The following is a 13,048-nucleotide window of genomic DNA, read 5'->3' as shown; positions in this document are numbered from 1 at the left end:
TAGTGGGAGGAGTGAAGAAGGGGCAGGAGCACACGCAAGAGGTCATAGGTGGATATGGGTGTGAGAACATTAGAGATAAAAGATGATGGGAGTAGGGGTAGCTCTCTGAAAGAAGAGGGGATGCGAACTAGAGGAAAGCAGGAATGGGGGGGGGCTAGAGAAAAGGAGACAGACAAGAACAGCCCAACAGAAACCAGAGAGGTTGATATTAATGCCATCTGATTGGCAGATACCCAGATGGAATATTGTGTTCTTCCTCCAATTTGTGGGTGGTCTCAGTTTGTTAGTGCACGAGGCCAAGGACAAACATGTCAGCATGGGAATGGGGTGTGGAATTGGAATGGTTGGCCACTGGAAAGTCTCTGTTATTGCAGTCGACAGAGTGAAGGTGCTGAACGAAACATTGTCAGTCTGTATCCAGTCTCTTTGATTTAGAGGAGGTCACAGTGGGAGCACCAGATGCAGTAGCTGACCCCTGCAGTGTGCTTCACTTGGAGTGACTGTTTGAGGTGAGGGAGGTTGCCTTTATGATAGTAATTCATTAAAACAAAATAACTTTGTGAATTATCCAGAATTTTTAAATTGAGGAAATGACTGAAATCAGGTATTTTCTTTTATCAAAATTGGCAAAAAAACACAAGGGAAAGTCCCCCATCCCAGGAAACAATCTATTAATCTTTGCTGCACTCCACAGATTGTGTACAGCAATTATGTCCTGCATTTATGCAGAGAACCAGGCCAAAACACATACTCCAGGTGATGCTTCACCAGCACCCTGGATCAAAACAAGGTACTTAACTCTTGCACTTCAATCCTCTTGCAAGAAACTAAAAGATTGATCATAAATCATTTCCCTTTGATAAAACCATTTGGACCCCTGACTTATACCATCCTAATTTTATTTTAAACATGCCCTGTTTAAAACATTTTAGAATTTTTCCTTCTATTTCTGTCTGGCTGACTGATCTGTACTTCCCCATTTTCTTTCCCTCAGAGTTCCTTGTTTCACTCAGACTTAATGTTCCCCACCATTTCTTGCAAGTTTTGTGTGTTTTCTTCCACAAAGATGTATGTATTTTTTGACATTTCTTAATATAATTCTCATGTGTCAGTCAGTCTATAGAGGACTAACATCAACTTTTCATAATATTTTTCTTCTTGTATACTTATTCAATCCATTACCATGTGTTTAAAGATTACCAAATTACACTAATACAGTATTTTAATTTTTCTCTCTCTCTCTCATTGTCCTGTTGAATTTGGAAATTTCTCCAATCCTCTGGCAACAAACATTTCATATTTAACTTCCCTTTTGAGCTGTGTTCAGACCACATTTCCTGTTAGAGTTTTGCATTTGTTGGAGATACCAGGCATACAATACCCTGTACAGAATGGTGTATCTAGGTTAAGTGGCACCCTAAGGCTGCCACTGACATTGCCCCCCCCCACCCCATCTTAAAAAAAACGCACAAAAATGTCCTCCGAATTAAACTCTTCACTGTTTACTTTATAAAACCACGGGGTTAGTGGTACATTTCTAGCTGTCTGATTGTCATAGAATGTGAGAGAGCGAGGTTTTATTAATATTCCCCCAGTCCTAAACATTCACACTTCTCATTTTATTTGAATTTATCCAGCCACTTCTGCAATGGTTCTCTTCAGAAATCAGACGATAGAGCATAGATAAAATTAGAGGGTCGAACTTTATTTGGAAAAGAAAATGTTGTACTCCATGTGGGATGAATGGGGAAAATGGCTGACTTCATCTTCCTTACCCATAATCCACCATGCAGCTGGAATCGCTCTGGATTTCTCTGGCACTAGTGCCTGGCAGAAGGGGATTATGGGTAAGGAAGATGAAGGCGACCATTTTGACCATTCAACCTGCATTAAGCAAGGTGCCGACCGTGCACCACAGCTCTCCTGGGATGATTATTGGGCTGGGGAAATCGGATATTGGGCGGGTAAGGTGAGGACAGTGCCATACCCCAAATACACCTATGCCTGGACAACAAGGTTTCAAGCAACACAGGTTTTGATATAACACTTTGAAATTTCTGACCTGCAGTTTGAAATTTGCAACATTAAAGTTTCATTGTTAGATTTTTCTTATGAAGGTACCAGAGAAGGGTTATATTTCATCTATGTATCAAATATTACAGGATAGTATGGATAAAAAAGGGTTGGGATAGATCTAAAAGTAAATGGGAAGCGGATACTGGTTTTATTTTTTCCGAAGATGATTGGTTAGATATCTTTTATGATAGTGTAACTAGATTGATAAATGCACGTTATGCAATGATTAACTATAATTTTTTACATCAATTATACTTAACACCTGAAAAATTTAAAAAGTATGGTTTTCATGAATCAGATTTGTGTTTTAGATGTGGTGATACGGTTGAAACTTTTTTTCATGCTGTTTGGTCATGTATACATAGACAATCTTTTTTGGAAGAAAATTAAATTGTTTTTAGAATACCTGTATAAGATTAAAATACCTTTAGATCCGACAGTATTTTTATTGGGTAGTTTGCAACCTCTGAAAGGCTTGGGATTAGATAAGTTTCAGCTTGCTTTTGTATATTTAGCTTTATCTGTAGCGAAAAAATCTATTGCTAGTACGTGGAAAGATACAAATATGATTGATATTAATAGATGGCATAATGAGATGAGATATTGTTTAATAATGGAAAAAATTACATATGTTTTGCATAATTATAATTTTTTATTAATAAGTGGTTGTTATATTCAGAATATTTACATTTCAATTTACATTGATTAGATCTTAATATGTATATTTAATTTTTCTTTCATATTTTTTCTTTTTTCTTTCTTTATGGCTCTCCATAGGAGAGTTGGCTGAAGGTGGGGGGGGTCTTTTCTTTTTTTTTCTATATATAAAAAAAACGTTCATGTTTATGGTTAATTGTTGTATATGTTATGTACTATTTAATTTTTGAACAAATAAATAAAGTTTTAAAAAAATTAAAGTTTCATTGTTGTTGTAATATAAATCACCTCATAATACTTTGCAAGGCTAGTTTAAAATATTTGAAATATAGGCACTGACCTGTGGAATGGAGAGAGTTTAGTGGCTGTATTGTAAGTACCTGCTGTCCCCGCTGTGATTGGGCTCCCTGCACTATCCTGAAGCACACTGCCTTACACTGATCTATTTTTTTTCTCGTTTCTGCTCTGATGTGGCAGGATTGAGTCCCGGTCCACAGTTTGCTGCTGACTTCATGGCGAGCCGAGGATCAAAAGCGGCTTACAAAATTTTATGGGGAACCTTTTGATAATTTTTTTAAAAATACCGATTCACCCTCCTCTCCTGACCTGGTGTGAAACACAAGGTTCAGGGAGAGTTGCAAGGCAACAGTTTGGATATAACATAACATAACAATTACAGCACAGAAACAGGCCATTAGGCCCTTCTAGTCAACCATCAGAACAATAATCATGGAGCAATTTCCTGAAAATTTGAGACAAGCATGGTTGTTTAATTAAAACAGCAATTTAACATTGTCAGAGATGTGTTTTGGTGGTGGTTCCGATCTAACTGGGTGATTTGATGCAAACCCTTACCCGAGGATTGGAATGTATTACCTTAAAGTACATTGTAATAAATGTTTTGAGCAGTGCGGTTTTTATAACACTTAACTTGTTTAGAACATATTAACCGTCTTATATCAAGTATAAGCAGGCATACCCTGTATAGACTATTCATTAATTCTTTGCATTCTGGTCATTGCTTGTTTATTATCATACATTTTAAATGTTTCTCAATTTATCATAGCTAACTTATGCTTTGTACCTTCCTTATTGATGGTTTAGATTCCATAGCTTTTCCGTTTTTATATAAAACTTATCTGGTGGTTATCAACCACCAGATTATGTATTAACCATTGCTCTTTACAATTTAAAATATAAAATAATGCGATCCATTGTTGATTCTTCCACAGATTGACTGAGAAAACCATCTTATATAACCTGTGAACTTATCCTTCACCCTATTATGGTTAATCTTTATGTAAACGAGGAAAATCAAATTAAAGTCACTTTTAGTTTCCTGATTTAAACCCACATGACTGTCTGGATAACCTTCTGCCCTTTATTCTCAAACTCATTCTGCACCTTTGGGCCTGTTATTCAGAATGTGCTCTGACATTGGATTCGCAAAGCACTAATGTCTTTCAGTTCCAGCATCTTCCGTGGGATATCCGAGTAGTGGAATCGCAGATTAGGTTTGGCAGAAAGTGAGCAACTATTTGTTTCAAGGGAGAGAAAAGCTTCAAGGAAGATGAATAATTTAGAGTAGTGGTTTTCAACCTTTTTCTTTCCACTCACATACCAATTTAAATAATCCCTATGCCTCTGTGATTAGTAAGTGATTGCTTAAGGTGGTGTGTGAATGGGGAGGGAAAGATGAGAATCACTGCTCTAGACCCAATTGCTATTGAAATATTTGGTTTGAGAAAAATTGTCATTGGCCCATTTCCTTTGGAGTTACGAAACCGTGCACATAATGAGTCAATGAGGTACGATTAAAACAGTGGTTTTCAAACTTTTTCTTTCCACCCACATGCCACCTTAAGCAATCCTTTACTAATCACAGAGCACCCATGGCATAGGGAATACTTAAAGTGGTATGCGAATGGAAAGAAAAAGGTTGAGAACCACTGATTTAGAGAGTTATTTGGTTTAACTAAATTAAGATAATTTAAATATTTTGTCATTGTTAAGTGTGTTCAAGATTTGTGTCTTGATAGGTTTTTGATATTTCTCAATGTTTGTGATTGTCACAGGCACCCTACTCATGCCTGGACACACTCCAAGTTTCTTGAATTTTACAATTTGCAAGTCAAGGGTACTATTTAAACAGTTTCAAAGCATTTCTGGGAAGACTCTTGCACACAAGGGGCCAAGCAGTTGCTTCTGCAAGTTTGGCCTTGGACAGCTTGCTGTTCTCCGAACAGATCTGACAGAACTATCTTCTTAGCTATATGTGGCCAGGCGGCTACATGTTCTGCAACGATACGATTGAAAATAAAGCCCATCTCCTGAGGATTTCACCACTAAAAAGAAACAATTCCAAATGTGATTGTAACAATATTTCCAAAGTGTTATACAAGTTTGAAGGGCTTTTACCAACTTTGTTCAATTGCCAGAAACTGTCAGTGATCAGGAGTGGTGGGAATACAGACCGAGCTGCCAGATCAAATGCTAGAGGTAGATACAACGACAACATTTTAGGTTTTTGGGTAGGTGCATTGCTCAGCAAAAGGAGGTGTAAAGCCACTCCTTCCATCCAAAAGCCTACAGGTCATCCTTGGGCAAGGTGTAGTTTAGCCTCCCAATCGGTCACGTGAAACCATGGATTGCAGATGGTGGATGTTTTTTTTTACAAGCAGATACTACAAACTGGAATTTATGGTTGTAAAATTAAAATTGCTGGGCAGATGAGTGGCCAGGGTTACACATCCAGTGTTGTCACATCTTTCCCATAGTGTGGTGATCCGAGTTGCATGTAGTACTCCAGCTGAGGTCTAACCCATGTTTTGTAAAGTTGAAGCTACCTCCTTGCTCTTGTATTCATTGTCCCAACCAATGAAGACCAATATCCCATGCACCTTTTCATTATCTACCTGAACTCTCATCTTCAAGGATCTTTTGACTTGCATCCTTCTGTTTGTCAATACCCCGAAGGACCTAACTATTTAAGGTGATGTTGTGACCTCATTAGTACTCCCAAAACACATCACCCCACCTGAAAAAACTCCATCTGCCATTTCTCTGTCTATTTCACCAATATGTTGATGTCACTCTGTAACCCAAGCCATCATAAAGGACCCCCATCATCCTAGACACCACTTCTTATCACTCCTACCTTCAGGTGGAAGGTACAGAAAGACAAAAACCAGCACCTCAAGGTTCAAGAATAGTTTCTTTCCAACAACCATCACGGTCTTTGATACACGAATCACAGACTGCTCTGTCACCACTATTGTAATGCCACCTTTTTTCCTGCAGTAACTGTGAATATTTATTATCTATTTTTAAATTTAATGTATTATCCTATTTTAGTTAACCCCCCCCCCCATGAAGTACATGTTCTGCCACAGCAAGCAAGAATTTTGCTGCATATGTACACTGTACATGACCATAAAATCATTAATCACTCTCACTAATCCATCACGGTTTAGTGACAAAAAAAAAGGCTAAAATAAACGAGCAAAACAGAACTCAATAGGTCAGGCACTTGTGGAGGAAAAGGGTTGGTTTACATGGCGGGGTCAGGACCTTTCATCAAATCCAACATGTCCATGCCAACCAGCGGAGACCCATCTGGACTAATTCCATCTTCCAGCAATTGGCCCATAACCTTTTATGACAAGTTTATGCACAACCTGTGGAATGTCTCAACCCAAAAACATCAACCAAACAGACCTTCAACAGTTTGTGTTTTGTTTTACTCCCAAGTACAACACTTCACAAATATTCACATCCTCTGAAAATTTACTGATCATGCCTCCTACATCCACATCATTTACATACATTACAAACAGCTAAGTTTGCAGCACCAATCCCCATAAGAAAACAGCAATTACAGGCATCAAAACACAAAAAACAACTCTGCACATTTACCCTTTGACTACCATTGCCATATCAATTTTAGATTCCATTTCCCAGTGCACTGGGTCCCGTGGACCCAACCCAATAACTAAATCGCTCTCTTTCTTTGTTTAGCCTTCCTTCAAAGATACTCTTCTGGAAATAGCTTTCGGTTACTTGTCCCAATATTTTAAGACTCTGTGAGAAATTTTGCATAAAGCCCTCTCATTATGTTAAAGGAACTATACAAATTACTCAGATTGATCTAATCTGTTGCCAAATTCAATTGTGTGCCACACAATCAATAAAAGGCATAGGAAATCTGAAATATAAACGAGAATTTTGATGAATGCATACGAACCAATATTTACTTTTTGAATAAAAGCTAATGTCTAATGCGACACAATTGATACAATCATTTCAAAACATTCTACAGTGGCTTATGTACTTGGCACATCCTGGGATTACATCTCCTTTCAATTTGATGCTTCAGAGCTCCTTCATTGGTGAAACTCATCGACACATTTCCCAGTGTGCAAATCCCTCCTATCCTGATCTTCTCCTGTCCTTCTACACTCCTATCTCCTTCCCCCCCACCTCCCCCCACCAAAAAAAATCTACTCATGCATACGTCTTTCATTTCTCCCTCTGTTCTCAATGAAGTGGTCCACGATCAAATTGTTTCTGCACTCTCAGTCAGTTAACACAGGATTTTATACAAACTTTGTTTTGTAAGAATTGTATCAGATAAGAAGGTACTGTCTAAGCCTTAATCTCCAAGGAAGACAGGTGTCCTCGATGGAGTGGCATCTGGTGTACACATACGTGTACAGCAAGTCTGAGTGTGTGAAGGACTGCAAAGAACCAGCTTGCTTATCTGGAGAAAACATCCTCTACAATATTGATAGTGAACTCCAAGTGGGACTAAACTGGTTGGAGAAAGTTCCATCAGTGAGCTCTGCACTGACCACACTTCCTTCTGAAATGTACAGCAGAGAACCATAAGAGAATCCATCCATTTGGATTTGTAATCTTCTGAAATAACTTCCCTGATCCCATCGGCCAGAAGAACACTCATGAAATGAAGAAAAATAAACTGTAGGTATTAGAAATATGAAATAAAAACAGTGCCAGAAACTTAATCCAAACTGGCAGCATCTGTGGAAAGAGAACCAGAATTGCACTTCAGATTAAGTACCCTTCATCAGAAGTGGTGGAAAGATGAAATGTTATTTCAAGCGTTCAATAAGAAGGGACAAATAAGAGCAGGTGAGGGAAGGCAAGACCTTTTTCTTAGTGCAAAAAGTGAGAAGTGGGAATGGCAGTGGGGCAATGAGATGCTCCTCTTGTAGGATGTGGAAAAATGGGGTTTCCAACATCCTATAAGGATGTCCCTGACCAATTCACATGCAAGAAGTGCCTGCAATTGCGTCTCCTTTCAGACCTCCGAAGGATTTGGAGCTGGTTGAACTCCAGATCATTCAGGATTGACTGTCAGGAACTACAAGGAACCAATCCCACCAAGGAGGCCATGTAGTTAGGAGAGTTAACAGGAGACGAAATGGGAATAGACAGTCAGTGCAGTACGACCCCCGATAGCCATTCCCCTCAATAACTGTTCTGGATACCATTCAACACAGAACGTTACAGCATAGTAAAGACCCTTCGGCCTACAATGTTGTGCCAATCAAATGTAAACCTACTCAAAAAAAACTAAACCTTCCCTATCTCATAACCCTTTCTAGATTTCTTTCATCCATGTATCTTTCAATGTCCTTATTGGACAAGCCTCCAACAACACTCCGGAAACAAATTCTAGACACCTTACACTCTGTGTTAGCAAAAAGCTTACCCCTGACATCTCCCTTAAACTTTCCTCCCCTGTTTTGTGCAGATGTCCTTTGGCGTTTTCTACTCTCACCCCAGGAAAAAGGTGCTGGCTTTCCATCCTGGAAAGCCAATGAGGGAGACAACCCATCAGGGGAGAGCCAAAGCAGTCCAGGCCTCTGACACAGAGTCTGGTCCTTTGATTCATCGAAGGGAGGAGAACAGGCAAGATTTGTAATAAGAGATTCAAAAGCTAGTGGAACAGCTAAGAGTTTCTCTGGATGAGACAGATTCCTGGTGCCAGGGTCATCCTGGATTGAGTCCACAGCATTCTCATGCAGGAGGGTGAGATGCCAGATTGTTGTAGAGACCAATGATGTGGGAAGGAAGGGCGACAAGGTCCTGCAAAGTGAGTTCAGGGGGTTAATTATCAAGTTAATGGAAAGGATCTCCAGGTTTATGATCAGGATTGCTACCCATGCCATGCGTTAGTGAGGTCAGAAAGCAGAGCAACAGGGCAGATAGTGGATTGAATATGGAAAAATAAGTTTTTAAGTCTGCAGACAAAAGTAGAAATCAAAAGGTTGCGTGGTGAGAATAATGTTCTCAGTAACATCTACTTCAATGCAAGGATTATTGTTGAAAAGATGGATAAACTTAGAGCATGGGTTCCTGGGTGTTTTTATGACATTGTAGCCATTGGAGAGACTTGGTTGCAGGAGGGGAAGGACTGGCAGCTCAATGTTCTGAGGTTTCATTAGTTTCGACATGACAGAGAGGGAGGGATGAAAGGAGGAATGGTGACTTTACAAGTTAGAGAAAATATCATGGCAGTGCTAAGACAGGACAGATTGGAGGATTCATCAACTGGGGCCAATGGAATAGAACTGAGGAATGAGAAAGGGATGACCATATTAATGGAATTATAGACTATCCAATAGTCAGCAGGAATTGTAAAATCAAATTTGTTGAGATGGTTGATAGTTGCAAGAAACAAAAGGTGTGATGGTAGGGGATTTTTAACTTTTCACATATTGTTTGGGAATCTTGTACTGTAAAATTGCTGGATGGGTTGGAGTTTGTCAAATGTTTTCAGGAAAATTTCCTTAATTAATATATTGAGGGGAGTGAGAGCAAACGCTGCCGTGAACCAGGGGGTGGTGGAAAGTGAGTGCTGCCGTAACCAGGGGGAGGATGGGGGTTTGAGCACTGACGCGAACCAGGGTGGTTGGGGGGAGCGCGCTGATGCACATGGGGGTGGGTGGGGGGGAGCACGCTGCTGCGGACTGGGGGGGGAAGGAAGAGTGCTAGCGGACCGGGGGAAGGGGAGGAGAGCGCACTGCTGCGGTTCGGGGAGCAGGGAGGAGAGCGCTACCAGGGGCAGAGTGCTGCCGGGGGCGGGAGGAAGAGCGCTGCGCGGACTGAGTGGAGGAGAGGAAGAGCACTGCCGCGCACCGGGGGGGTGGGGGGAGACTGTGATAAACAGCTATGAGACAGCATATCCGGATGCCTTTCTGGTCATTGAGGGAGACTTTAATCAGGCCATTTTAACAAAATACCACCAACACGTCACATGTGAGACAAGGGAAACCAACATACTCGACCCACTGCTACACCACCATGAAAAATGCATACCAAGCTATACCACGACTGCACTTCAGCAAGTCTGATCACCAGGCTGTACTCTACACCTGGCATATAAACAGAGACCAAGGACCACAGCGTCAGTGGTGAAGACAGTGAAGGTATGGTCGAGGGAGGCAGAGGAATGTCTACAGGACTGCTTTGAATGGGTGGACTGGAACATAGTCAAGAACTCATCCATAGACTTGAATGAAAATGCAACAGGGCCTGCGTAGATGAGTGTGTGACCACACGCAAATAACAGGTGTTCCCCAACCAGAAGCCCTGGATGAATCAGAGAATCCGCAACCTGCTGAGGCCAAGAACAAGGGCATTTAAGGCTGGGGATCGAGAGGTTTACAAGATGTCCAGGTACGACCTGAGGAAGGCCATCTCTGAAGCAAAGTGACAATTCCAGAGGAAACTAGAGACCTATACAGGCCAGCTATGGCACGGAGTGCAGGCCATTACAGCCTACAAGCGATGGCAAACACTATAGATGGCTGCGATGCTTCACTACCTGATGAGCTGAACACCTATTTCTGCTTCGAGAAGAACCAAACAGTGCCTACTAGAATCCCTGAAAAGGCTGAGGACCCTGTGATATCGGTTTCTGAGGGTGACATCAGAACATCATTCAAGAGGGTGAACCCTCACAAGGCATCTGGCCCTGACAGCTTACCTGGCAGAAAATCTGCGCCAACCAACTAGCCAGAGTATTCACGGACATTTCAACCTCTCATTGTGGCAGTCAGAGGTTCCCACCTGCTTCAAAAAGTAAAGTAGGCTGCCTTAATGACTACTGCCCAGTAGCATGAACCTCTATTGTGATAAAATGCTTTTAGAGATTGTTCATGGTCCAAATTAACACATACCTAAGTAAAGATCTGGTCCCACTGTAATTTACCTATCGTCACAATCGCTCCACAGCAGATGCAATATTCCTGGCTCCCCAATCAGCTCTGGATCACCTCGAAAACAGCAATTCATGCACAAGGCTGCTCTTCATCGACTAGACCTTAGCCTTCAATACCATTATTGCCCCAATGCTAGTCAAGAAGCTACAAACTCTAGACCTCTGAACCCCATCTGCAACTGGATCCTTGACTTTCTCATTGGAAGACCATAGTCAGTATGAATTGGAAACAATTCATACAATGGAAACAACATCTCCTCCTCACTGATAATCAATACAGGCAGACCCCAAGGATAGCCCACTGCTCTACTTGTTATATACCCACAACTGTGTGGCCAAGCACAATTCCAATGTCATCAACAAGTTTGTTGATGACACAACAGTTGTCGGCAGAATCACAAACAGCAATGAGGAAGCGTCCAGGAGGGAAATAGATCAGCTTGAATGGTGTAACAACAACATTGCACTCAATGTCAGCAAAGCCAAGATGATGTGGACTTCAGAAGGAAGTCAGGGGAACACAATCCAGTCCTCATTGAGGGCTCAATAGTGGAGAGGGTCAAGAACTTCAAATTTCTGGATGTCAACTTCTCCGAGAATCTGTCCTGGAGTCTTCACGTTGATGCCATCACAAAGAAGCCTCACCAGCGACTATACTTTGAGAGGTGTCTGAAGTGGTTCAGTAGGTCACCGAAAACTCTCATAAACTTCTACAGGTGTAGCATGGAGAGCGTTCTGGCTGGTTGCATCACTCTCAGGACAAGAATAAACTTCAGAGGATTGTTAACTCAGCCTGCAAAATCTTAGGCACCAGACTTCACTCCATCGAGGACATCTACATGAAGTGGTGTCTTAAAAATAGCAGCCTCTAACTTTAAAGACCCTCAACTCACTCTCCTACCATTGGGGAAAATATACAGTGCTCCTGACATCGAGCACTCAGCTGCACAAGGACAGCTTCTTCCCCACTGCCATCAGATTCCTGAATAATCAATGAACCAAAGACACTGCCTTACCTTTCATGCCCTATTATGTTATTTAATTATTATAATAGGTAGGTTTGATACTGCTGGAAAACACCGAATTTCATGACAAGTAGTTCCTGATTCTGATAATGCCACAGATAGTTGAATAGATAGAAGCTGAAGACTGGTAAAGTTATACATAGATGCATGGAAGGTAACACAGTCATCCTGATTCAAATGTTATTTACTAAATAAGGTGGTTTTACTTTGTGCAGTAAAACTCTTCACTGCAAACAGATTGTCACATCTGCACAAAAGGTGATAAAAGATAGCAGTCACCCAGTTCCACTCCGCTCTCTAATGAAGACTAAAAATTATTCATTCTTCAGGACTTTCCCCCACCCCCCCAAAAAAAATCACTTGTGGTGTCTTTTAAAAATATGGTCTAAACATGAAATCCAATAATTTATGAATTTATTTGAAAGCCAATTAAAGTATGTTTTCTCATTTTGCAACAATAGGAAGAAGGCGTTCTATCTTATGCAAAATAAAGGTGCCCAACTCTTCAAATTCAATTGGCAGCATTTCTAACTTTGGCCCTCATTAGGCGGGCTCTCTATCCGAGTGCATTTCCTCTTCCCAGGCCCTCACTTCCTTCCTCCTCACACATCGCCGGCCGGGCGGGGGGCGGGAATCTCGGCCACAGTGTATAAACGTTGCTACTTCTAACGTTTACCTGCACAGATCGTCCAGTACTCCGGTTGGAATCTCCACTCTCTTACCCTCCATACCGTAAACATAACGCAGACACAGCCCTGCTCCACGCACACCTCCTCTTCCGGGAACTCAAGGAGAGCCTCCAGCTTCGCTCGGCCCCGCGTTTGTGACGTCAGTATTGATTGACAGCTGCATGGAGCCAAAATAGAACGTGGACAAAGCGAAGGAGAGCCTTGACTGAGAATAAAATGAAGTTGATCATGGTGGCACTTCAGAAAGTGAATCGCATTTTACGATGCATGTGAACCAAAGTGTTAGATAGTCCTGAGAGAGAGAGAGAGAGAGAGAAAGAAGGGAAGGAAAAGAGAGAAAAAGGAAAGTTAGA

General features: G+C 41.2%; 1 protein-coding gene across 1 annotated transcript in view; it reads right to left on the bottom strand.

Moving 5' to 3' along the window:
- Positions 1 to 12,819, bottom strand: part of dcp2 (decapping mRNA 2) — a 29,772-nt gene extending 16,953 nt beyond the window's left edge. Inside the window, exon 1 of the mRNA XM_069930917.1 lies at positions 12,683 to 12,819. Within this exon, the coding sequence (XP_069787018.1) occupies positions 12,683 to 12,735 (53 nt within the window). The 5' untranslated portion in view covers positions 12,736 to 12,819. The remainder of the gene's footprint in view (positions 1 to 12,682) is intronic.
- Between the last annotated feature and the right edge of the window lie 229 nt (positions 12,820 to 13,048).

This window comes from Narcine bancroftii, chromosome 1 (genome assembly GCF_036971445.1).
Source record: "Narcine bancroftii isolate sNarBan1 chromosome 1, sNarBan1.hap1, whole genome shotgun sequence".
NCBI classification, from domain to species: domain Eukaryota; kingdom Metazoa; phylum Chordata; class Chondrichthyes; order Torpediniformes; family Narcinidae; genus Narcine; species Narcine bancroftii.
The sequence above is the reverse complement of the archived record's forward strand: the minus strand, read 5'-3'. Positions and strand labels throughout refer to the sequence as shown.